Genomic DNA, 24,461 nt, shown 5'->3' with positions numbered 1-24,461 from the left:
TTATAGAAATCACGCTTCACGCTCGTGACGCAGCCAAGATGGAGAAGAAAAAAGAAGCTTTAGGCTCTACATCTACGCTTCGTATAAGGCAAGTACACAGTACAGTAAGCACGGCGCAGTTCTTTCATATTTCGCTCGCTCGCACGTGTTCAGAGAGTTGATTTCAAAATGGCGCACGTTGCGTTTCGTCGAACGACGCTCTTCTCGTCCTTCTGCAGCCGCCGACTCGCCCAGCAACAGCACGAAAATCGCAATCCTCGCAACCTCGAACAAATGGCGTTAGAAACGAAGCAACGCGGCTTCGCGCTGGAGAAAACGAGGAGCGACTACTACCACAGGTCGAAAACGAGCACAAATCGACTCCTTTCTAATCGCGACAGTGCTTCTAGGTTGAATCTAATCGTAAGCAATCGACACACAACGGCTACAGTGAATCATCGAAGCGGTACGATCGTCGCCGAAGCTTCGACACGCGAGCGCGCCCTCGCGCGCCATCTCTACAAGACAAGCGACGTCGCAGCGGCGACAAACGTCGGTCGTTTGATCGCTCATCGTCTAAAGGAGTTCGGTCTAACGCGTGTCTGTTGGGAACGAACCAGACGAAAGAATAACGCCAAGGTAAAAGCGTTTGTCGACGCTGTTGTCGGGGAGGGCATTCGATTGACTGAACCCAGGCAAAAGAGGGCTCTTTTGTCTCGGTTCAGTCAGTCGAATGCCCGCGAATGCCCGCGGGGAGACTCGTAGTTTTAGTAACGAACACATTCCTTGATTGTTTATTGAAAATAATAGGGCTGACTGCACTACGAATTAGAAGTTTTAGTCCTCTAAATGATGACGTCTGTTTACTACATGCATCTACTGTAGTTCCGAGTTCTCCGTTCTTCTGCGCATTGATTAGTCATACCGATAGTAATGGACGTAGACCTCTTTATCGTCCTCTGACGGCTTTTTAGCCCAGTCAAGGATAGCGTGCATAGGAGGAGGTCGAATTTCGGCCTTCGGAGGAGCCGTTGTTGTTCTTGTAGTAGGCTTTGGCTTTGGCTTTGGCTTTGGCTTTAGCATGCATTCGACCGTTCTAAGCATTCTCATGAACTTTCGATCGGCCTCCCCTTTCTTTCGTATTAACGTTTTTTCTGTCAATACGAGATTTCCGTGTCGGTTTTTGTGACCGATGATAACGTAAGAGACGTTCAATTCCAAGCTGCAGCTCAGCTTTGATATGAAGTGATATGTGTGATTTTTCTTGAGGATGACTTGCTTCGGTTTAGAGAACACGTGCGTAATGTTAATGTTGTATCCACTGCATGTTTCGTTGACAACTGTCGCTTCAACGGCTGTTATGAGTCAGGTTTAAATTTCGGTGGAAATAGACTTGACTATCTCACCGTAATGAAGGTCTCTTTCGCAATAGTCCTTGAGGTTTTTAAAGTGGCGATCTTTGCACAGCGGTAACGGAGTGGAGGCTAAAAGAGGATGTAGATTAATGAGTTGGTCAAGATTGTGAGCAAGCTGGGTTGTTAGATACGCTGTGAGCCTAATCAATATATTTGTCCCATAGTAGCTCGGCGGGTGCGCCTTGGGAGAGCTTCAATAAGTCTGCTTTACCTCCGCACTCTTCCTTGTTTTCGTTTCTAGTCGAGTTCTCGTCTGTGTTACTTGAATTAGGCTTAGTTTCTGCTCCTAAAATAGAGGAAAGCGGCGGGGATGAGACGAGCATAGATTCCAGGAACGAGCGGATGTCATCTATGTTTGATCCGACCGTGCCTGGCACAGATTTCCCCAACGTACCGGTCGAGTTAGTTTTGTAGTCATATGGAGATTGTTTGCTCGGTCTTTGTTTTGGTAACGAGCCACTGGCGTCAAGAACGACGACAGTCTTGCGCACAACCGGTAGAGCGTTGCAGTCAGCTAGCAGGAGAAAGACGACGGCTAGGATGCAGAGAGGTCTTGTGTAGTAGCAGGCCATTGCTTCAGTGGACGGTTGTCGGTGCTGCTGGAGTTTAGAATCTGACTGATCCTCTGACCGTTTTCCTTGACCTTATATATGCTTCCCCCCTGAATTAGTAATGTGTTTGACATCCTGGACTTTAATTGAACGTACTCTAATCAGATTCAAGGAAAACAAATGCTTTCTCTATCTTCCGCGTCGTTTTGGAAACCGCATCAAAAATTAGAGCCATTGAAGAGACACAGACAAGCAAGTATTAGATTCGGCGGTTAGCGGGGGACCTAGACGGCTCAGTTGAGATAGATATAATATTGTGTGGCACATCCCTACAACTGACTGACTGACTAATGACTTGCATGAAGAAGGCAGAGAGTCATTACAGAGAACAGCTGCCTCGAAAATTCATGCATCTAAATGACTATACAACTGATAGGGCTTTTTAATGACAATCAGGCCAAAGAGCGAGATACTGTACCACAGGTAGAGTCGCAGTAGCAACTGGTCGTCTTGCTTTCTTGCGGTAGCGCATCACACGACCCTAGAGGGAATTTCCACTGGATGTGGTCCGTGGAGTTTTGTGAATAAACATTGCTCCGGGCTAAAGAGCAGGTCGGCCATTGTGCTAAGAAAAGTTGAAGCCCTAAACGCGCCGAGACTTAATGCACATTCTTCGAGATTCAAAACTGTTAGCATGCAGGAGCGTTTGCATTTGTATTGAATTCATTTGCTACAGACATCCATTTCTTGTGCCAGTTTGCATGACAGAACCGAAGACGTGACCGAATCGGATCATGCACGCGCATTTTTTATGTATCGGACACAAATCAAGCTAAAAGTCTTCTAGAAGACCAGGCGGGCACGCACGGGCCACCCACGGGCTGTACCTAGCGCGCGCGAGTTTTTTTGCCCACTCGTTCTGTCGTTATTCTCGGCGATGGGAAAGCGCTACTACTGCGACTACTGCCAAAAATCGTTTATCGATACGCCGTCGGCACGATGGAAGCACCTAAACGGCCTCCATCACCAAAGGTTAAAAAAGCAGCATTATGATGCAGTCGAAGGTAAAGAAGCGGTGTGTCTACCGCCACGACGTCATTTGAATGCGGCTGCTTTGCTTGCAGCTTCGTTAGCGCAAGCAACTACAACGGATCGGAACATTTGCAAGCATTTTCAACGAACAGGTGCCTCGCCGCCACCGCCGCCGCCACCACCACCGCCGCCACCACCACCGCTGCCGCCTCGTTGCGAATGCACGTTGTTTTTGTATAGGAATTTGTCCGTATGGCTCCAGGTGCAAGTTTGCTCATGTTCACGTATTTGTTCCAAGTATGAATCATGTATCTAGTGGTTTATTTTTCTCATTTTTGTTGCAGCAGATAGGGAGAGAAATGACGTCAGTGTGAAAGACTGGCTGGCGTTGTGGGCGCAGAAAAGACAGGAACCTGTCAATTATGCGGCCGAAAAAACGACCAAGCAACTTCCGCCGGGCCTACCATCCAGCGAACACCTGCCCCCATCTCTAATACCCGTTTCGGAGAATAACGCCGCTCATCCTTTGGACTGGGGCTATTAATTAGTTAGAAAATTGTTCGAGGTATTTGCGCACGTGCGTCGAGCGGAAGCGAAACGCTTTGCACGCGACTCTACTAACTATCGATCCAATTCGATTAGAGCGTTCCTACGCCCAAGCATTCTTTGCGAGCCGCGGAGGTTTCTCGGCTACAGCGGCGCCGCCGTTCGTCGTCGATTCGTCGCTGACTTGAACCGTAAAGCGAGCATTGCAAAACTCGTTCGACCTTGTTCTCTACGTCGACGAGTCGACAGGTATCGAACACGAGCTCACAGCCTTCTCTCGCCTTATCTAATTACGTCGCACACGCATAGTGAAAAGCGAAATCTTATCGGTATTCTAGTTTAGGCCTAACGTCCTATTATCCGGATCGAGTGTCAGCAAGGCGGGCTGGGAGTCCTAACTAACTGCGTGAGCGACGACAGCTCCCGGCAACTTGCCGAGCGCGTGACTCGTCTCATTTCCACTCATTTTGCAATCTGCAAACACTAAACAGACGCCAGTCGGAGCACTCTAATCCGAAGCGATTTCGGCGAAAGGCGCGGTGGCGGCGGGCGGGCGGGCGGGCAGGCGGGGGGCTGCGCCTATATAATTCAACAATAGCTGATCGATTAATTGCGATTCGGCCGCGCGGCGACAGCGGCATCGACGAAATCGCAATGTTGCCAGTCAAAAGTCGCCGCGAACGAGAACGGTAGGAGCACTTTTTTATTTGCCAATTGAGTTAGCAGCAGGGGAGCACGTTTTTAGTTGGCGGCGGACGTCTACAGTGTAAGCTTAGTCTCGTCCTGTGCGTATTAGCGTAGAGAGCCATGCGTTTAGGAGGCACGTACAATTTGGCCCCTGCGGCGACGAGAGGGGGGTATCGCGCTTCGTCGTTACACGACAACGTGCCAACGATAAGCGTCGGTCGTAGGCATTCCGGTAGTCGGATAGGTGTTGTGTCTGGAAAAACACGATCGATTTGGCAGCCGACAAGAACGAAAGGCCAACGAAAACTGCATTGGGGTAAGCGTTCGTCGAATGCGACCGCACTTCGGCGTCTACCTTATGATCTACTCGCGTTCTGATCGTCTTCGGTCCTCCCAAAATGGGCCGTCGTACACTAATGGCAATTATTCATTATCTTAACTCGATTATCGCCAGCTGGATCGATCATTTGTTCTTGTCCTGTGCGCGTACACAGTCGCGGTTGACGGTAGCCCGAAGAGAGTGCTCTGACCTCATCTGTCATTTCCAGGCTCGCGACCCTCTCGCTTCTTCGTCTCCCAAAGGGCGATCATGCTAAAGAAAGGCGACGATCTCGTCGTCGCTTCGACGGGACTCAAACGAAAACGCGCGTCGACGAAGGAGAAGGTAAAAAACGAGTACACGTAAGGGGGGGTCGTTTTTCGTCGCCCTGTCGACGTCTGACGCTAAATCGGTGGCGCGTCGAGTGCTAATTGCGAGCCTGTCGCGAGATGCCGAGAATGCGTGCGAGAGAGAGCGAATCGCGTATCCTGGTTGACCGTCTGTGTTGGATACACCCCTGCTGCGGAATTGGTGACCACATCCTAGCCGTCGTTTTCTCTCTTATCGGTGCGATTATCTCGGGCGGTGTACATGCACGGTGTGTAGGAGTGCGGGGGCCCTGATTGCACGCGACTCGCGAACGCGATCGCAAACCGCCCCTACGAAGTGACCGGATCCCGTGCGAGTCGATAATTCGTTGGCGTCCCAATCGTTTTTGAGCAGCTTCGAAGACCCGCCGAACCGAATTCGGTATCGTTTTTTATATTTCCACTTCGAAGTCTTATCGCGATGACCGATTCGATTAGTCACAACGTACAAGCAGGTGTAAATATAAACACTTTGTACGTCCAGAAGGCGATCGTTTTGCTAGGTGCCAAACCGAACGCGAAAGTCGCCCCTTGGCTTCGCGTTTAGCTATACATGTCTTAGACGAGAGAATAGTGCTCGTGTGCAGCTCGTATAGCCGGCGGCAAGTTGACAGAAATAATCTTTGGCGTTGCATAGGGCCGTCCATACAGTGGTGGTCTCGCTTTGTCGGCAGGCGAGCGGGGCGGGCTTCCTAATATTTAGTTCCAATATTTTTATGATGATTCAATGGCGGCATTGTTGTTCTTTCGTGCAGAAAAGCGCGACGAAGTATCGTCGACGATCCGATTCCAAGGAAGGCGGTTGCGACGACGACGTTCGACGAACGATTAAAAAAGGGGCAATGAAGAAGGCTTCCATTCATAACGAGGTAGAAAAAAAAGTTCGATCTCCCATAAGGGGGTCCTTCAGCACTTTGTTCTTTTCTCTTCTAGACGTCAACGTCGCCCGAATCGGATCGCGGCTATCTGGTGAGTGCGAAAGTGGATTTCCTAACGTAAACGGAGGGAGATCGATTGCATTAGAAGCAGCAGACTTCAATAGATGAGCCGCGATACGCATTTGATTATAGGCGCTTCCTGGCCGGCAGCCCTGATTGTTTAGCTAATCTCAGTCTTGTCTTTCTCTATTGCAGTGTGACAGCGAAAGCGAAAGCGACGCCAAGGTGAGCTGAAGAACTTACATCGACGTTATTCTTCTCGCCTCTTCTCCCTGATAATGTGCCCAGACTAAAATTCCTAAACGAATTACACGATCCCTGTTATTTTTGTCTCTTCCAACGATAATAGATCCATGGGCTCGTTCTGTACGCAATTTGCGGTCGGACGCCCCAATGCACAAACGAAAGCGTCCGGCCCCCGCCCCGCGGTTTTCTCCGCGCGCAGGAAATACCTCTGTGAACTCTCCTCCCCACAATTTAGTAAACCCAAGGATGTAGTGATCGATATCTGATATTTTTGTCTGTCCTCTTCCTCCCCCTAACGATGGTAAAGTACTGGCGAGAAGGTCGATGTATTAGTGACGCAGTACGAGAGAAGGAGACCTTTGATTTCGCGATTAATTAATCGATTGATTCTACACAGCGAGTCGACGCGGATGTTGGACCCCAACGGAAAATCCGCCTTGGTAAAGGCGATTTGAACGATTTGTTCAAAGTGGCCGCCAAAGAGCGATCGAACTTGCAGCGGCAAGCGGCGGCTGCGGCTGCTGCGGCGGCGGCGACTACGCATTCATCACCAACGACAACAAAGCCAACGTAGAAAAATAATACACACGCTCAATCTATTGAATAAATTGGTTTTTTCGCAGTCTCGTGGCTTCTGGTCCTGTCGGAGCTCCGTCAAAGGCGCCTGCTCCCCCGAGCCAGCAGCAGCAACAGCAGAAACAACCCACTTCACCGCCACTTGAATGGGACAAGACAAGAGCAGCAGCTCCTCATTCCATGATTTATCCGCCCCGTAAGAATTCTCATTAGTGTCTCTTTTGTCTATTTTCTATGGTTTCGTGCGGTCTCCCTCCCTCAGATCCGGAGTCGCTGACTGCGGAAATGGCTAGTGCATATCTTGCCCAAGCCCAGCGAATGCAGCACCTTGGCGTGCTTCCCGCTCAATTACTCGAGCAGCAGCAGAAGGGCATGCTTCAAGCGAACATTCAACATCAGCATCAACATCACCACGAGCATCAACATCTTCACCAGCATCAACACCAGTTCTCTTTGGCTCCTCCATCTGCAGCGGCGGCGGCTGCCGTTGCCGGCGGGAGCGCGATCAGCGGACCTTCTTATGGACCACCAGTCGCCGGCGGTTCGGACCACCTGGTATGATAAGGCCACTATTTTGTGTGTGCACTTTGAAAAACGTTTTTGTTGTCAGCATCAATTGACTATGCCTTACGGGGGGATCGGTTCAGGTGGGGCCGCCAAGACGACGAGCAGTAATGACGGCGGCGGCGGCGGCGGTGCCACCGTCATTGGCGGGAGTGGATCGAGCGCTTTTCAACCGAAGGTAGTTGAATTAGGAGCGCTGGCGCCCTTCTTCTATCTATGTTTAATTGCAGAAGCCGGCTAAATGGTGTTCTGCCCATGGTCGCATTGCGTGGAAAATATTCAAGATGATGAAGGCAATGGCACGCAAATAGGAACGCAATAAATTATGTCAACTGTTTGTCTTAGATGCACGTCGAGAAAGAGATGCAGGTGAAAGTTGAAGCGGCGGCCCTCAGTGCGATGCCGCCGCCGCCGCCGCCGCCGCCGCCGCCGCCACCTCCTGAAGCGTTTGGACAAGGGAGAGGGGCGCTTCCGATGTCCGGTTTTCCCGGCAGCGGCGTTATCCCTCATCACCCTCATCATCATTCTTTATTTGGAATGGATCCGAGTGGTCGAGGGCTCATGCCCGTTCCACCACCGCCGTCTCATCCTATTCCTGGTCTCATGTCTAATGTTGGACCAGAAGGAACCCATCTTGCCATGGGCGGTATGAGAATGGCCGGTCATTTGTCTGGCACCACAGCGGCCAGACCTAATGAAAACGATGCGGCGGCGGGGCACGGTTTTCATGGATCCGCCGCCTGGGGAGGGGCCACGTTTCCCAAAGACTCTTCGCCCAAAGGAGACGACAAGATGGCTGTGGCGGCGCCGCAGCCGCTGCCACCAGTCAGCGGCGGCGGAAGTAGCGAGACAAAAGTAGGAAAAGGAAGTCAGGGAGGTTCGATTTCTCAGCAGGACGTCGATCCTCGCTTTTCTCATCATCATCATCATCATCATCCTTTCGACGGACTGAATTATGGAAAGGGTGGATCAAGTGCCTTTAGCAACGTGGGATCGGGACCGAGCATCGGATCCGGCTTGGGAATAGGCGCTTTTGTCGGTCAGCCACCTGCTGTTGGCGGCAGCAGCGCCACCGCCGTTTCCGCATCAGTAAGGCCACCTTCAACGACGAAACCGGCTCTTTCTGCCAATAATAGTCCGCCATCTATTTATCCTACCAAGACTGACAGCAAGCCAGAGCGAGATCAGAAGCCTGCTAAGAAGCCGAGCGAAAGCCCCCAGCGTAATGGACAGCGAGAATCTCCTCGGTCGACGACTGAATCGCCCCAACAGCTGCATCAGCATCAGCATCAGCAGCAGCATCCCCATTATCATCAGCATCAGCATCAGCATCATCAACATCAGCAACAGCAGCAGCACGGACTTCCTCCTCCTCACACCGCCTTGATGGGCGGCCCTATGCCTCTCGCATTTGGTTATCATCCGTCAATGGCTTCGTTTGGTCCGAGTCAGCCCGGTCACATGCTAGGCATTCCTGCAAGCCCATTTGTTGGATTTCCTCCTGTGGGGCATGGTAGCATGATGCCTTTTCACCCCCCACCTCATATGATGAACTTTCATTCTGGCTCCATACCTCATCATAGGATGATTCATTTTGATGAAAAGGCTGCTGGTGCGGTAGGCACTGAAAAATCGTAATTTCTTTCTATTTGTACTGTAATGCGTATATAAAACGGAGCAAACGCATCTATGTATGCGCGCAGCTCTTTTTCTTGAGTGCCTGAAAAATTGGGTGTAGTCTAGCATAGTTGTACACGCAAGTAATCGAATAAAGCCGAATAAGCTGGTGTCCATCGAGTCTTTTTCGGTTTCGTGCCTCTTACCGGCCGATGACGCGATCGGAAAGCTAATTGGTGGTGGCCGGGTTACGTCACGGCATCCGGTCGAGCACATACCAGCGAACAAAGGCTAAGAAAAGCGTTCGTCGCTCGTACAGGTTTTAGTCGACACGTATCTTCGTCGCAAAGCAGTTTCCACGACCGCAGGCAATCATGGACGACAGAGAAGCCGAACTTCGAGCCGAAGTGAGAGCGATCGAGCGCTTTATCGTCGTCTCTCGAACGATCGACGATCTTTTTAGCTCCAAAGCGCAACCAGTTACGACGATCGACGACGCATTCGCGCAGAATTGCGTCTTCTCCAGAAAAGCGGCGGCGGCGGCGGCGGCGGCACAACGATCCCAGCGCGAAAAACCGGATCGACCGACTACACACGCCGCGGCGCCACGTCGCCAACCAAAGCCAAATCGCCAACGCCACCGCTATTGCCGCTTTCGTCACAAAAAGAAACGACGCCACCGGCCGAAGCGGCGGTGGCGTCACCAACACAAACGACCCAGGCGATGATAACGCTAGAGAACAACCGAATGACGCCAACCCCGCCGCCGCAATCGACGACTCCCCCCGAACGAGCGATGAGTCCGAGTGCTTCGGCGCCAATACGAGCCGCCGCGAAGCCTGAGATCGTCGCCGCCGCCGTCGCCGCCGCCGCCGGTCATCGTGGCGAAAATGACACGGAAAGCGGAATCGACATGGCGTCGCCTGATATGGTCGATGGGGAGTCGGACGACGACGAAGCGGTGAGCGAAGACGAAGAAATTCGACAAGTTGAAGAGCTGGTGAGGACGGGAGGGGCAAGGGAGGGGCGCGTTCTCTGGCGCGTCGCGCTTCCCCACACTCGTTTATTTTCTTTTTTCTTCGCGTAGCTCAAAACGACGAAGGATTTTCGTCAGAGACGCAAGATGAGACAAGAATTGGATTCGCTAAAGGAAGCCCGCGAAGGTAAGGCTAGTGTAAAATGTTGTGGCTGGGCTTATCCTCCTTTGGATCGTCGCCATAAATTTCATTTGCTTGTTTTCGCGTGTAGAGAAGTTAAAGGGAAGGCGATCGCGCAAAAAAGGAGCGAAATCAGCTGCCGAAAAACCGACGATCGTAGAGGAAGAAGAGAAGGAGGAGCCAGTTGTGCAGCAAGAGGAAGAAGAAGAAAAAGAAGAAAAAGAAGAAGAAGAGACGAAAGAGGAAGAGGAAGAAGAAACCTTTTCGGAAGACGAAGATATTGCGCAGCTGGAGAAATTGGTATGCGTGGCAGGATGAACTTAGGAGAACGTTGAACGATTGCGCGTGTTCCCCCAATACCAGGTGAAGACCACCAGGGATTTCCGGAAGAGACGCGAGTACATGAAACAGCTGGAAGAATTGAAGGCCAATCGAGAGCGTAAGCGAACGCTCACGTACGCAAAATCACGTACGATTCAGTAGTTGAAATTTTTCAGAGAAAGCAGCGGCTAGACGTCGTGCTGAACCCGAGCCCCAAGAGTCGATTGAATCAAAACAGGAAGTGATCTCCGAGGAAGGTAAGGCGATGGGATTTTCGTGAGAATGAATTCCTGAGAGATATGGATAGTAGAAGTAGAGAGAGAGGAAATAGAAGAAGAAGAGGAAACGGCCAAATCGCCCACCCCGGAGCAAGAAACCAGTAAGTCCTAGGCTATAGTACTGTACTACTCAAGTCTATATATTATGAATTAGCAGGAGGAGGAGGAGGAGGCGGTGACGTTGAAGAAGAAGAAGAAGAAGAAGAAGAGGAAGAGGAGGAGGAGGAAACGCGTTCTCAATCCGAAAAGGCGACGACCCCCTCGGAGAAGGAATCAACGCCGACTTCGCCGCCTCCCGCTCAGGATTCCGGTGAGAACTTCATATTATTTTTGTTTCCACTTTTAGATTTCTCGTCGTCTTTTTTTAGATGATAGTGCAAAGAAGCGGCCTCCTTTCGGAGGCGTACGAATGCACGGAGCGATTGGGGTGGAATTGAAACCGCCGCCGCCGGCGGTGGCGACGAAGCCGCGCCCCGGCAGACCGATCGTGCCCAAGGAAAAAGAAGCCGGTGCGGACAGCGGAGACTTTCGGGGTTTACTTCGGAAAAAGAGAAGCGATGATAAGGCCGCTGTTGCCACGCGACAGACGGCGACGGGGCCCGTTCAGCTCGACTTTCGAAACGTTTTGAAGAAAAGAGGCGGCGGTGGAGGAGGAGAGTCCGGCAAAGCAGCTCCGTCTCCGGATTATAGATCGGCTTTGAAGAAAAAGGTCGGGGGTCCGAGCGAAAGCGTCGGGAAGCGTGCCGCCGATGCAGGGGGAAAAGTCGATTTTCGGTCTCACCTGAGAAAGAATCGCGAGTCTGATGAGGAGGGGAGTGGGAGATCGAGGTCATCGACGGAAAGATCGTCGGCGGAACGATCGTTTGGCGTGCGAAAAGCGAAAAGTCAAGATCAACCGCAGAAAGACGTCGCCGCAGCGACGACGCTGACGACGACCGCGTCTTTGCACGTCGAGCGCAGATCGACTTCGCCGCGCAGATCGACTTCGCCGCGTAGATTGACGCCGTCGAACAAAAAACGTTCGCGATCGCCGTCGCGCGAATCGACGCCCGTTCGGAAGGAAGAGGAGGCGGAAGAGGAGGTGAGAAAGGCTGCTGAGGAAGAGGAAGACGATGCAGGGGACGCGGAAGAAGCGACAGATAGGAATGAAGCAGTGAAGGAAGCGTCTCCTGCAGTGGTGGACAGAGAAAAGAGTGCAACGCCTGTGGAAGAAAATCGTGACGTTCCTGCTGCTGCTGCTGATGTTGATGGGAGAGGCGAAGAGAGGAAAGAGCAGTCGCCTGTCAGTGTTCCTGTAGTCGACGTGCACGATCCTTCACCGGACGAGGAACGTGCTAGCGAGCCCCCAAAGAGCGAAGAGGCGGCGGTGGCGCCAGCTGCAAAGGAATTGCTGGCGGGAAAATTGGACGCGGGAAAGGGCAGTCGGCCGTCGTCCGCGTCGTCGGTTGACGGGGTTAAGAAAAAAACGAAGACGATTGTTGTCAAGAAGGTCGTGAAGAAAAAGGTTGTGAAGCGAGTTGCCAAGACAACGGAAAAGCATGCTGCAGATGATAGCGCTGTTGCCGCTGCCACTCCTGCGCCCGTTGCAGATAAAGAAGATGTACCGGAAACAGCGAAAGAAGTTTCTAGTACGGCAACGACCAATGGTAGCGCCGCTGCCGCCAGCGAAGGTGAAACGTATGAAGAAAGGCGAAGACGACGGCAGGAGAGGAGGGCTGCTCGGCATCGAGGCGAAGCCGTAAATGACGAAGGGACGTCGGCAGCGTCGTCGACGAGAACGGATTCTCCCGTCGATTATGGTGCGCGCAGAAAGGCTCGACTGGAAGCGAGAAAGAAGCAGGAGCAGGAGGAAAGGGAGAAGAGGGAAAGGTTCAAGAGTTCGTTGAATGCGGGATCGGAATCAGGGCCCAAGTGAGAGCCACAACAAAGAAATCAATAATTAATTAAATACATGTTTTTCTTAGACCGTCTCTTTCGAAAAAAGACTCTGGCCAACAACAGCTTCTGACCTGGGTCAAGAGCAAGTGCAGATATTATGAGGTGAGTACAGTGGCAATTTGTTTGACTGCAATGAGTAGTGGTGAAATTCGTGTAGAACGTTGAAGTGAATGATTTCAGCAAGTCGTTTTCGGACGGTTTGGCTTTCTGTGCCTTGGCACACACGTACTTTCCCGAAGAAGTTCCCTTTGACGAACTGACAAAAGAGGACAGACGTCGAAACTTTGAGTTGGCTTTTACCACTTTCACGTAAGTGAACTCTGACGCGTTTTATTTATGATTTGATAACTGTGTATTTTTTTAGGGAAGCTGGCGTTGGAGACATGCTAGATGTTGACGATTTTGTTGCAACCTCTCATCCTGACCCACGAAGCGTAATGACCTATTTGTCATCTATATATCATTTCTTCAAGTAGTAGCATAGATTGTGACTATAAGTAGACTTCTTTGTTTGGTGTCGTGTTGTGTTTGTGACATACTAATTTAGTCTTCTATGTCGTTATCTGTGTGGGGGAGATGACCCTCAGGGGTGAAAAGGTAACTTCCGCTTGGGCGTGTGTCAGCGCTACCGGGATATCAACGTGACGTCATGCAGAACTACAAACGGTTAGTTCCCGAAACTAGCGATCGACGCAAGCAAAACACAGAATGCGTCTATTCAAGAAGAAAAAGCGGGAGAAAAAAAGCAACCTGGGAATCCAGGAAAGCGTGAGCAGCGAAGACATCTCGGGCGCGGCGTCCAGATGGCGAACAAACACGACAGCAGCCGTTCCACCACCTTCACGCCCGAGTTTCCTACCGTCGGCCGCCGCAGCGTCATCGCCGACCTCCTCGAACGTCAAACGTTCGAATACGACTATCGGCGGCGGCAGTGGAAGCAGCGGATCGCCAAATTCCGCCGCCGCATTCCTTCGTTCGACGAACAGAACGAATTCTCAAGCGAGCACTACGTCGTCACAATTCTCTTCATCGCCGCGCGGCGGCGGCGGCGTCGGCAAACGCGAATCGCGTCCCCTAAGTCTCCATCTCGATTCGACGTCGAGTCCACTTCTACTCGGATCTCTCGATCGACCACTCGATCGTCGATCGAGTGGCGAAATCCCGTCGCACGTCGCCGCTCGTTCGTCGTCCGCCGCGCGCCCGTCCCCGCCAGCCGTAGCCGCGCCACCGAAGCCGCGAACGGACGAGGACGAAGTGCGCGAGGCGTTACGCGAAGAAACGGGTCGCGAGAAGGCGTTTCACTGGGCTGGCGCCGCGCCGCCGATCATCGTCGCTCCGGCGCCCGAATCGCGAACGTTAAAAATCCAACGACGCGAACAGGGCGGCTTCGGATTCACGTTACGTCAGCCAGGCGCCGGTAAAGGGGTCCCCCTTCATTTTTTTTGTCGCTTAGCGTTGTTTTAGGCAACCAAGACGTTCATTTGCTCGAACCGAAGGAAGGCGTTCATACGGGGGTGATGTCGGGCGATCGTCTTCTCGCCGTCAACGGGCAGAACGTCAAGGGAATGCCCCACGGACGCGTCGTCGAATTGATCAAGAGTTCGACGGCCAATTTGACGCTCAGCGTCGTTTCGGTGCAAGAACTCGCCGAGTTGAGTCGTCGCGGCGTTCTCGACGTCACGTCGTCGTATCGACAGGAGGCCGGTAAACAGGTAATCGAAGTGCGTCAGGGAACGCTGAGAAAGATTGGAGTCAAAAGCAAAAAAGTGACGTCATAATATATATATATATAATATACATATGACGTTTTTTAGGTGATTGGCGAGGATTTGGATTCGGAGGCGTCGCGAGGTCAGGCAGAGAAACTTTGGCTCGTTCATCAGGAGGGATTCAGCGCGGCGAATGTTGTCAAGGAGAATAAGTTGGGAATGAATCGAACGCCGTCCGGGGGATTCGATTTGGACGAAAAATGTAAAATTCAAATTGGAAATGCGATGCAAATTGTCGACGGCGAATATTTGGAGAAAGTAAATAATAAAATACAAAAAGAGAAATCCCCGGACGCTTTTCTTGTAGGCAAATCCGCCAACGTTCAACTTGGCCGAAGATCTGGCTTCGCTGTTCTATTTGAATGAATCAAGCATTCTTCACACGCTGAGACAGCGATTGGGAAATGGACTCATTCATACTCATGCCGGACCTCACATGGTCATCATCAATCCGGGAAGCGCAATGCCAATCTATTCAGACAAGGTACAGTAGTAATAAGGCCGGGCAACGCAACGTAAGAGAACCCTTCTCTTGATTGGTCACCTGCCTTTGTGACATCATCGTTCTCTTTGACCATATTTGGAAGTTACGTTACGTCGTGGCCTTAGTTACGCAGTCATTTTATCGTTCTTTTGCTACTTGTTACGCCTTTGTAGATCAGTCAGGTGTTTCGGGGATGTCGTAAAGAGGACATGCCTCCGCACGCGTTCGCCGCCGCTCAAGTCGCCTATAATAACATGCTGACGAAACGCAACGATCAGTCGTTGATCACCATGGGGATAAGTGGCTCCGGGAAGACGTATTGTACGAGGCAATTGCAAAAGTATCTCGCCACTGTCGCCGCTTCGCCGTCCAGTCCAGTCACAGGTACACGGATATAGAGCGGAGAAGGATTGTTTTTTTTATTTTTTTCTATAGCGAATCGGCTTGAAAGTGCGCAGATGCTTCTGGAAGCGTTTGGGCATGCGATCACGCGACTCAATAAGAACGCGACGCGAGTTACTCGACTTCTTTCGCTGCATTTTGACTATTCTGGGCTACTTGTCAGCGCTTCCGTTCAGGTTGGTACAGTGCGTCAATAAATAAATAAATAAATAAATAAGTAAAAATCTAGAGTTCTCTTCTCGAAAAAGTTCGCGTTGTGCAGAGAAGTCAAGGCGAGTTGAGTTTTGTCATTTTGTATCAATTGCTGGGCGGCTGCAGTGGAAAATTGAGGTAAAACTTATTTTCTTTATTGATGCGCGAACGTAATTTTTTTTTCAGGAGCGACTTGCATTTGGACGTACCTATAAAAGAAGACGAAAAGAACGTGTTTCTCACAATTCCCGTTAACGTACGTAGGGAGCCCGTGCAGAAAAGAAACCGCGTTCAATTCTTCCCTTTTTCCCTACGCAGCCCAAAGAACTGGATTGGCTCAAACAAGCGTGGACGAGAACGTCTGCCGCTATGGAACAACTCATGATATCAGAAGAAGAGGCAATGGCCATATGGGCAATACTAGCCGCTATTTATCACTTGGGCTTCGCTGGAGCAGTCCGAGGTATCAATCCATCCACGCGTTCATTTCTCCCGTTGATACTTTTGTCGCAGGCGCTGGGCTCCACGATCGCGGTCGATTTTCGAACCCCGTTGCCGCTCAGAGAGCGGCGAGTCTTCTCGGATGCTCGCAGGATGAACTCCAGCACGCCGTCTTTAGCCTACCGACGGGAATGCGACGAAATTTCTCCGGTTTGACTCATATGAGCAATTCGGCGGCGGGAGACTCGCCGTCGCCACCAGGTGAGTAGATAGCGGTGAGCCAGACTCTTTCGCGGCGGCGGATGAGAGTCTGCTCTACTGTAGGAACGCCGACTAGCACTCCGAGTAGCGTGGGATCGTTTTTGCAAATGCCGTCGGCTGAGGCGGCGTTGGAAGGCTTTGTCATGGGACTCTACGAGCAAGCGTTTTCTTCTCTCGTTTCCCTTATCAATCGGTAAGTGGGGAAAGTCCGAGTTTCTTGTATTATTTCGCGTCTCTCTCCCCAGGGCTCTGCACTCGTCGAGTCATCACGTTTCGACGATTTATATTTTGGATATGCCCGGTATTCAGAATCCGGGTTGGGCCGGGTCGAACGAAGGCGCTTCGTTCGACGATCTTTGTCACAATTACGCGCAGGAACGACTTCACATGCTCTTCTATAACACCGTCTTTCTCGAGGAGCAGGATCGATACGAACAGGTGAGAGGCACGCAAGTTTAATTAAAAATATATAATAAACATGACGTAAAATGTAGGAAAATATTGAGTGCAATTTTACAACGATGCCTCAAAGTCCGTTGTCTGTAATCAGTCTCATCGATCGAATGGGTCAAACGTCTATGGTAAGAATAGAAAAAGTGATAGAGCCTCTCGCACGTCAAGCACACCCAATTGACGTAAAGCACTTCCAAAACACACTGGCGACGTAAGCGTAACGTAACTGCCAAATATGGTCAAGTGATGTCACAAAGGCCAGTGACCAATCACAAGACAAGAGTTCTTACGTTACCTTACGTTGCGTCGCCACGTCTAAAAATGCTTCCTTATAGAGGAGCGCGATGTCCGACGCGCGAGGAACCGATAATAAGGGCCTGCTCTACATTCTCGACGAGGAGGCAATCTTTCCCACGGCGACGACCGAATCGTTTCTCGAACGCCTCCAATTTCACTCTCGTTCCGACGACATTTTTCGCGGGAAACCGCTCGTGAAAGTCTTTCCCAAAGTGAAGGCTTTCGTGCTCATGCACTGTCAGAAGACTCTACCGGTTCGCTACAATGCGGATAATTGGTTGAAACGCGCGCGAGAGCATCCGGCCACGCGCGCCGCTATAGCCTTGGTTTCAGAAGCAACAAAGTGAGTATATAGTTTCCCCTCCTCTATATATGGATATAGAATTTTTTTCTTTTAGGGGTCCCATTGCCGCTTTGACGTCATTTCGTCGTCATCAGAACAGCATGTCTAAACGATCCAATTCGCTCACGCCAGACCGTCTCATGCTATTCAAACAGCGTCCAATTAAAAGAACACCCGGAAGTGCGGGAGTCAAACGCCATTCGGTCAGTCTCCAAACGAAATTCAAATTGGTATGACGTCGTAGGGAGATTAATTAATTTCAAAATCAATTTCTTTTTCTCTATTAGGATGTTTTGATGGATACTTTGAGGCGAACGAAACAGACGTTTATTTTCTGTGTATTGCCTCAGAATAAGTCCTCGCGTTCCGCCTCGCTCAAGCGAGCAAAGGACAGCGTGATGGACATTCCGTTCGTTCGAAATCAGTTGAGAAGAGTCGAATTGTTGAACGCACTGAGAATTTACCGACAAGGTCAATCAATTCAATTGGGGGATGAATAATTATTATTGTTGGTATAGGTTTTCCTGAAAATTTGCCTTTTGGCGATTTTGTTTGGCGGTTTAATTTGCTCGCGCCTCCTGAAGAGAGAGTGACGGACGACAGTGTGGTGAATCGCAGAGAAGTAAGCCTACAACTTTTTTTTAATTAATTAAAAAAACCTATGAATTGTGTTCCCCTAAAGACTGTTGAAAAATTGATGCAGCACGTTGATTTGGAGAAGAGTTCTTACAGGCTGGGCGTCAGCAAGGTTTTGAGCGTTTCCGGGTTAGTTTTTTTTTCGTTTGAATTTTTCTCATTTTTAGATCTTTTTTCGGTCTGGTACGCTGACTTCGCTTGATAATGAGAAAGAGACGCGGTTTGAGTCGCGACTGATTGGGTTTCAAGCTCAGTGTCGTGGCTATTTGATGCGGAAAACGTTCAAGTCATCTCGCGTATGATGATCGATTACTTCGATTTTTTTGCGTGTCTTTGATGAGATTTTCTTGTGAAATCAGGGCAAGGAGAATGCCGTAATGGTTCTCCAGAAAAACATTCGAATGTATCTGAAGTACAAGAATTGGTCTTGGTGGAAATTAGTGACGAAGGTGTGAGCTGAGACGACGCTGATTTTTTTATTGGGAAAATCGTCTTTGTCATTGCAGGTAATGCCGATTCTTGACGTTCATCGGACGGAAGAAGAGCTCAAACAAAAAACGGTATATAGACTCGCATCTGTTGCGCCGCGAAATAGAATTGTAACTATAGGCTGAACTTGATGATCTGCGATCTCGCGTCGGTCGACTAGAAGCGGAGAATACCGAACTGAAGGAAAGCAATCATTCCATGAATCAACAGGTAAGAGAAACGGTTCGAAATAACGTCTGGCCTTCGGGATACGACGACTAATAAGTTGAGCCGTTGATGCAGCTGCACAATCGCGCGCACTAGAAGACGATGACCCGACGCTATTTCTTTTCTCAATGATTATTGCGTATTAGATCCAACATCTGTCCGCTGAGTTGTCCGAGGAGCACGCTGCTTCCGGTAATGCTCACGAAATCTTAGAATCGGAGCAGGTAGAGCGAATGCGACTGGAGCAGGCGCTTAACGATCTTCAGGTGAGACGTCCGCGCGCGCGCGCGCGAAAATACGCGACTGTGATCACTTTGTTGCTTTGCGTAGAGCAAGCACGACAAATTGCAGCGATCTTATGATCAACTCGAACTAGAGACGGAAGATTTGAGAGCGATTAGTCACGGGCGAGTGGCGTCTGAATCGGAAGACGATTTGGATGAAAGTAGAAGAGAAAGAGAGAGAAAACGCTCGTTTCTCGAATCCTTTTGTTCTTTTTTTAGAAAGCGCTGATGTCTATTTTGAGAAGTATAGAAAATCTCGCGTCGAGTTTCAAATGGCGAGACGAAAATGGCAAATGGAGACGGAAGAGGAAGTGGAGACGGTGGTTCGAGAGAAGAAAGCGATTGAGAGGAAATTATCGGAAGCGTTGGCCGAAGTTGAAGTGCTCAACGATCATCTGTCGTCATTGCGCTTGAAAGCGAATCGAATTGAAGGAAATAGCGCTGATATTGAGCTTCAGTTGGAAGGAGCGCTCGAACGAAACGCGGAATTGGAGAAAAAGCAAAAGAAGTCGGGTGGCGCATTAATTAATTAATCAATAAAAAATTATTGATTTTTTGATAGATTTGATCACGAGCTTTCTTCGACGAGAGATCGGTTAGAGGCGGAAACGAACGAACTCGAACGACTGGAGAGAGAAAGAGAGGGAGAAAAGTCGATCCGCTCTGGACTGGAACGTAGTCTCGAAGAAAAAGACGGCGAGATCAAGAGCCTCGAGAGAAAATTGAATCGCTTGGAAGAAGAGCTGAAAGACGCGTCTAAGCAAGGAACGAGAGAAGAATCGGAGGTGCTAGAGCCGGCGAATCGGCGCTAGGGCAGACGTTTGAGTGTTTCTTTTAGGTTTTGGCTCTAAAGCAATCTCTACGCGAGGCGGAGCAAAAAGTGGAGGATCACGAAGAAGAGATGGATGATTTGGCCGTCGAAGTTCAGCAACTTAAATCGGTGCGTGATTGACTCTCTAGAGGAATAGCAGCGGCGCGAATTCTTCTTTTTTTTAGGCTAAGACTCGTCTTGAAATGGAAAACCAGCGACTTGGGCAGAGCAGTCGGCGCGAGCTTGATGCAAAGGACGAAGAACACGAACGACAGATTGGGCAGTTGCAGAAGAAAGTGAAAGGCCTCGAAGAGCAGATTGAGCACGAATACGAAGAAAAATCGGCAGCTCTCAAGGTAAAAATCGATTCAGCTGCAACGCAGCGTAACGTGACTCTTGATTGGTCGCTTCCCTTTGTGACATCACTCTCTCCTTTGACCATATTTGGGAGTTACGTCACGTAGCGCTGCGTTACGTCGCTATAGTGAAAGAATTCTAAATGGAGATGATACTGTAGGCGAAACGAAGCTTGGAGTTTCAGCTGGTCGAGTTGAGGGATCGGGCGCAGCAGAGCGATCCTGAAACGGAACGCCGTCTCAGGAAAGCCCTGCACAAGATGAAAGCCCTGCTTCACGACAATCAGGAAATGCTTCAATTTGAGGTAATGCGATCAATAATCTGGGAATTGTTTGAGAGTGAGAGGAATGGGTGCTTAGAAAGAGAGAAATGCTGTTAGTGGGGGAAAGGGCGTAAAAGCGCTGAGACACGAGGTGCGTACGAAAAGGAAAAAAATCGCATTTTTTTGATTTTTGGTTGCGTAGCTGGACGATGTTCAGGACGAACTTGAACACGCGAATCGATCAAAACGTAAATTAGAAATGGAATTAGACGAAAAGCAGATGCAGATTGAAAGTCTTTCGAGAGACAAGGAGAGCGTAAGGAGGCGCGAGTTAGTGTGACGTCATTTTTTCCTCCATGTACGCGTGAACTAGGCGGAAAAGAGGAGTCTTGAACTGGGTCGGGAAAAACGCGACTTGGAATCGAAACTTGAAGACGATCAAGAAGCCTACGAAGAGCTGGTCACGAAGCAGAAGAGCACTTTACAGCAGGTGCGTGACGTAACGTAAGCTTTCTCGTGATTGGTCACTTGCCTTTGTGACATCACTCTCCCCTTGCGTTACGTTGTCTTACGTCGCTGGGGTTATCCACGCGAAATTTGCTTTTTCTTCAAGGTGACGTCATTTCAAGCCGATGTCTCCAAAGCGAATGAAGATGTTGATCGGTTGGAATCGGAGAATTTGTCTCTAAAGCACGAAGTACGTGCAGAACGAAGCGCGAGAGAATTGATGAATGAAATGTCGCGTAGGTCGAGGATTTGAATCAGCGTCTAGAGCAAATGCAACGTCAATCCGTCGTCCATTCTCGAACATCAACGATGGAAGTCAAGGTACGTTCTATCCGATCGATTCGCGGTACAATTAGCTGGACGTGTTGCGTAGGAACTTCAAGAGAAACTCGAATTAGAACAGTCGGCGAAACATCGACTTGAAGTCGGTTGATTTATGGCAGGCTACTACGTTTTTCGTATAATAACGCGTCGTTTTTATCGTTTCAGGTTCAGTCGCGACGTCTCAAGGAGTCGGTGAGACGACTTACGGAAGAAAAAGAGGCGCTCGGACGCGGAGACGGCGTTCAAGGAGACGTTCTCAGACGGTAAAAAAGAATAATTGTTTTTCGGCCGGCGAAATTCGAATCTCGATGCAACAGTGCCAATAAACAAGCGAGAGATTTGAAAGAGGAGCTCGCTGACGCGGAGCGAAAAGAGCAGGAGGCGAATAGAAAGTGGAAAAACATGGTGAGAGGAAAACCGTTTTGTTGTTTTTTTTTTTAATAATGAATCTCTGGATGAATAGAAAACGGAGTACGAAGGAATAGAGTCCAACTATTCGTCACTCCAAAAGGAATTAGAACGCGCGAACAAGCGAATTCAAGATCTGCGTTCGGCGTTGCAGGTGAGCGACGATGACGACAGATTGGACGACGACGACGATGACGTCGACGGCGGCGACGACTCCGACGATTCTCCCGACGACGGGCGCATCGAACGTCGAAAGTGGACGCCGTCGAAATCGTACGGCGCTCCCGTCGCCTCTAGTCGACATAGGCAGTTGAGAACGTTGCCGGAAGACGAAGAAAGCGACGATGATGACGTGGGGGGTCAGCATCGCATCGCCGACGTCGGCGATTTCGAGAATATTACGCCTAAGACGCTGCGGCGATGGAAGGAGGAAAGGCGACTGCCGCCGCCGGATCATTTGGATGACGACAAACCGTGGTTTGAATCGGACGGAAGTCAGCCGGGATCGCCCAAGGGAGCGACGTTTCTCTAAGAATAATAATAGGAATTAAAAGGTTTGAACTTTCCTTCAGGTATTTTGTGGGTGTTCCTTCGTCTGAAAGACTAATTTTTTTGGGGGGTGGGTTACCTGTTACGTATCTAACCGAGTTTCTTTTTCTGAGAACTACACGAAAGGCAACTGTTTTCGAAAGTACGAAAGAAAAATGGAGGATTTTTAATATTTTAATCAACTTCGTCATCCCGAACGATGTCGTCTTCGTCGTCTTCGTCATCTTCGTAAGTGATTTGATGTCTCTCTCGAATTTCCTGCACCCGCGCTTCTCTATCCGTTGCCGTTAGATTCAATTTCTCCGCCAATTCGCTCATCGTCTCCGACGCGAGAATATCCACGTGTCGTTTCAACATCAAATGAAGTTTATCGGGACGATCTCGCATCCGCTCCAAGTTTCGAAGCAGGCACGCGTACGTCGTCTCCCTATCGAGATCGTCGATCAAATGCAGAGTCTCCGTCGCCGTCTCGGCGGCGAGATCGTCTCGCGCTTTGACGTATTGGTCTTCCGACATGATGAGTTCGTCGTACATGTCGTTGGCTTCGCGCGATTTCGCCGCGATTTCGACTTCCAGCGCGTTTTTGATGACTTCCGCGTCCGTTTCTTTCGTCGCCGCTTGGAGTTGCTGAATGTCGGCGAGCAAGGCGTCGTACACTTGACGACGTTCTTTGTATAGATCATGTTTCGCTTTGACGTCGTCTTCAAGTCGCGCTAGCTTTTGACTCGCTACTTTTAAAGGACGAGGTAAGTAAGCACGCGATTCGCTCAATATAAGAAAGTTTACCTTCTTCTACGTCATCTTTTTCTGGTTTTTTGCTGACTGAAGGCGGTTTGGTAATAGATTCGTTGTCAGACGGCAATTCAGTGAATCGTTCTTCTCTTTCAACAGACTGTGAACGCCGTGCGCCGCCGCCTGCGCCGTAGAAGAAAACCATGTACTGCATTTTCTTGCCACCACCACCACCACCGGTTGGATCACTATAGGTCATCGCTGTTGAAGAGTCTCCTCCCTTACCTTGAATTTGCTGTCGCGCTTTTCGATCTTCAAACGTCATTGCCTCTTCTAAACACCGCGAATATTCGTCCTCTGATAGGCCGAGATCGGACGCTTTGGCCGCCTTCGTCGAATCCGATTCGGATGAGACGGCGGCGGCTGTGGCGGTAGCGGCACTGGAATTTGCTTTTTCAGTTGTCGTCTTTCCTTCAGGAGGACGAAGATCAATGACACGAGGTTTTCCCGTTGCCTGCATGTCGTCTGGCGACACTTCTTGGATCATATAGACGCCCGGTTTCATATGAACAATTCCCTGTTTCTTGTTTTTTCGTGCAGGACGCTTGGCGCCGACAGTCGCTTTCGATTGAGACGGCGTCGACGATTTCGCTGCTTTAATGTTATTGTCAAATTTAGCGGCGATGTAGATCAAGAGGTTGATCAACGTGTGCCCAATGGGCATTCCGCGTTCGCCTTCAAGAGTCTGGAGCAACGTATCTCGAACAGTTTCCAGGTATTCCTTGAAATGTGTCGTGATTCGTTCAAAGGGCAAATCGTTGATGACGCTAAGAAAAACGGTACCGTCGTCGTGTTCAAACGTCGACGTTTGCGATATGTTCAAGATGAGTTTTGTCGCCAGATAGCCGGCGTGAAAAACGGCCGTCAAATCGGACTTTCCCATCTGACGAATTTCGTCTAAGATGTGCTGGCCTACGATGAGTAAGTTTCTTTGCGTTGCGGCGCTCATTGTGGGACGCGGATGCGTGGTGAAATGATGCTTCATTTTCCTCACTTCGTCGGCCCAGATTGCGTAGCCGGGCCCCGATCGATCGAGCACTCCGATTCGAACAGTCAGAATTTCGATCCAATTGACACAGTTGGACGCAAAGCGAGTCGCCGATTCAACGGCATGCTGAGGCATGAGCGCGAGTTTACCCAGTAAGTAGCTAGCCAAACTCGCCACGCATTCCAGTTTTTCGGCTAGAAAACAGAAGAAAAGACATCGCGGGATGCAACGCATGCGCCATAATGCCTACTTGGGACTTGTGGCACGTCGTACGCATCGTCTTCGTACGGGTAAGACTCGCTGCTGCCGTAGTAGCGTCGATCGTCGTAGTAGTCTCCGCCACCGCCGCCGTAATCGCTGTACTGTCTCTCTGTGCTCGAGTAACGACCAATTCGCGTATGATCCATGGAACCTATAAAGGGCCCCCGATTTTGTAAAAGTGGCGTTGGAGATTGATACTGCTGCTTTCGTCTGATCTGACGAATTTATACTGCATGCGTGAAGCAACAGCAGTCGCTTTTCCTGAAAGGATTCGCGCAGACGCAAGCAGCGATTTTTGTCATCGGGATTCGGGGAATTCCCTGCCCCCGAACAAATCTGAAAATCTCTATATCGCTTTTGTCAACTGAAAACATTTCAAACTCAAATCATTTCCTACAGTATGCCAACTCTC

At 50.0% G+C, this 24,461-nt stretch overlaps 6 protein-coding genes across 14 annotated transcripts; 4 read left to right on the top strand and 2 right to left on the bottom strand.

Annotated features, from left to right (window-relative positions):
* Positions 1–739: 739 nt before the first annotated feature.
* LOC136187478 (zinc finger matrin-type protein 5-like) lies at positions 740–4,067 on the top strand. 3 transcript variants are annotated; one of them, XR_010669911.1, is made up of 6 exons: positions 740–3,009; positions 3,070–3,129; positions 3,218–3,274; positions 3,322–3,542; positions 3,620–3,772; positions 3,862–4,067. XR_010669911.1 is itself a non-coding variant. In XM_065975081.1 (5 exons), the coding sequence occupies exons 1-4, from the start codon at positions 2,883–2,885 to the stop codon at positions 3,519–3,521; spliced, it is 441 nt and encodes a 146-aa protein (XP_065831153.1). In that variant the 5' UTR covers positions 740–2,882; the 3' UTR covers positions 3,522–3,542; positions 3,620–4,067. The 3 variants fall into 3 exon arrangements, 2 of the variants coding, with proteins under 2 accessions (XP_065831153.1, XP_065831152.1); XM_065975081.1 differs by having other exon boundaries at positions 3,325–3,542; positions 3,620–4,067; XM_065975080.1 differs by having other exon boundaries at positions 3,620–4,067.
* LOC136187477 (uncharacterized) lies at positions 745–1,999 on the bottom strand. Its single transcript, XM_065975079.1, has 4 exons — positions 1,789–1,999; positions 1,606–1,680; positions 1,386–1,463; positions 745–1,334 (listed from the first exon to the last, which is right to left on the bottom strand). Exons 1-4 carry the CDS (start codon positions 1,964–1,966, stop codon positions 895–897), a joined length of 771 nt encoding a protein of 256 aa, XP_065831151.1. The 5' UTR covers positions 1,967–1,999; the 3' UTR covers positions 745–894.
* Positions 4,068–4,145: 78 nt separating the features above from the next.
* On the top strand, positions 4,146–9,008 carry LOC136187204 (fibrosin-1-like protein). Of its 3 annotated transcripts, XM_065974752.1 has the most exons (12): positions 4,146–4,289; positions 4,341–4,526; positions 4,759–4,874; positions 5,653–5,766; positions 5,831–5,866; positions 6,031–6,060; positions 6,479–6,651; positions 6,705–6,853; positions 6,920–7,212; positions 7,268–7,399; positions 7,452–7,514; positions 7,567–9,008. In XM_065974752.1, exons 3-12 carry the CDS (start codon positions 4,800–4,802, stop codon positions 8,857–8,859), a joined length of 2,358 nt encoding a protein of 785 aa, XP_065830824.1. In that variant the 5' UTR covers positions 4,146–4,289; positions 4,341–4,526; positions 4,759–4,799; the 3' UTR covers positions 8,860–9,008. The 3 variants fall into 3 exon arrangements, with proteins under 3 accessions (XP_065830824.1, XP_065830823.1, XP_065830825.1); XM_065974751.1 differs by lacking the exon at positions 4,146–4,289 and having other exon boundaries at positions 4,316–4,526; XM_065974753.1 differs by lacking the exons at positions 4,146–4,289; positions 4,341–4,526; positions 4,759–4,874 and adding an exon at positions 4,899–5,096.
* A 79-nt stretch (positions 9,009–9,087) lies between these two features.
* Positions 9,088–13,094, top strand: LOC136187203 (smoothelin-like). 4 transcript variants are annotated; one of them, XM_065974750.1, is made up of 12 exons: positions 9,088–9,245; positions 9,302–9,838; positions 9,926–10,001; positions 10,087–10,295; positions 10,359–10,434; positions 10,493–10,573; positions 10,627–10,695; positions 10,752–10,904; positions 10,963–12,505; positions 12,559–12,634; positions 12,690–12,841; positions 12,897–13,094. In XM_065974750.1, exons 1-12 carry the CDS (start codon positions 9,213–9,215, stop codon positions 13,006–13,008), a joined length of 3,117 nt encoding a protein of 1,038 aa, XP_065830822.1. In that variant the 5' UTR covers positions 9,088–9,212; the 3' UTR covers positions 13,009–13,094. The 4 variants fall into 4 exon arrangements, with proteins under 4 accessions (XP_065830822.1, XP_065830820.1, XP_065830821.1 ...); XM_065974748.1 differs by having other exon boundaries at positions 10,749–10,904; XM_065974749.1 differs by having other exon boundaries at positions 10,624–10,695.
* A 107-nt stretch (positions 13,095–13,201) lies between these two features.
* Positions 13,202–22,186, top strand: LOC136187202 (unconventional myosin-XVIIIa-like). Its single transcript, XM_065974746.1, has 38 exons — positions 13,202–13,949; positions 13,997–14,298; positions 14,347–14,559; positions 14,609–14,785; positions 14,959–15,169; positions 15,221–15,363; positions 15,417–15,517; positions 15,566–15,635; positions 15,698–15,842; positions 15,893–16,081; positions 16,145–16,274; positions 16,327–16,519; positions 16,576–16,662; positions 16,870–17,174; positions 17,230–17,404; positions 17,462–17,645; positions 17,693–17,796; positions 17,857–17,922; positions 17,978–18,106; positions 18,170–18,259; positions 18,317–18,370; positions 18,420–18,509; positions 18,653–18,772; positions 18,837–18,951; positions 19,010–19,298; positions 19,353–19,575; positions 19,629–19,730; positions 19,787–19,957; positions 20,119–20,262; positions 20,318–20,371; positions 20,423–20,536; positions 20,594–20,710; positions 20,834–20,917; positions 20,968–21,048; positions 21,101–21,151; positions 21,217–21,314; positions 21,369–21,456; positions 21,515–22,186. The coding sequence occupies exons 1-38, from the start codon at positions 13,241–13,243 to the stop codon at positions 21,989–21,991; spliced, it is 6,195 nt and encodes a 2,064-aa protein (XP_065830818.1). The 5' UTR covers positions 13,202–13,240; the 3' UTR covers positions 21,992–22,186.
* Positions 22,089–24,364, bottom strand: LOC136187206 (uncharacterized). Of its 2 annotated transcripts, none has more exons than XM_065974755.1 (3): positions 24,039–24,364; positions 22,795–23,982; positions 22,089–22,739 (listed from the first exon to the last, which is right to left on the bottom strand). In XM_065974755.1, the coding sequence occupies exons 1-3, from the start codon at positions 24,193–24,195 to the stop codon at positions 22,183–22,185; spliced, it is 1,902 nt and encodes a 633-aa protein (XP_065830827.1). In that variant the 5' UTR covers positions 24,196–24,364; the 3' UTR covers positions 22,089–22,182. The 2 variants fall into 2 exon arrangements, with proteins under 2 accessions (XP_065830827.1, XP_065830828.1); XM_065974756.1 differs by having other exon boundaries at positions 22,089–22,736.
* Between the last annotated feature and the right edge of the window lie 97 nt (positions 24,365–24,461).

The sequence above is a fragment of the Oscarella lobularis genome, chromosome 5, assembly GCF_947507565.1.
Source record: "Oscarella lobularis chromosome 5, ooOscLobu1.1, whole genome shotgun sequence".
Taxonomy (NCBI): Eukaryota; Metazoa; Porifera; class Homoscleromorpha; order Homosclerophorida; family Oscarellidae; genus Oscarella; species Oscarella lobularis.
This window is presented reverse-complemented; position numbering and strand designations above follow the sequence as displayed.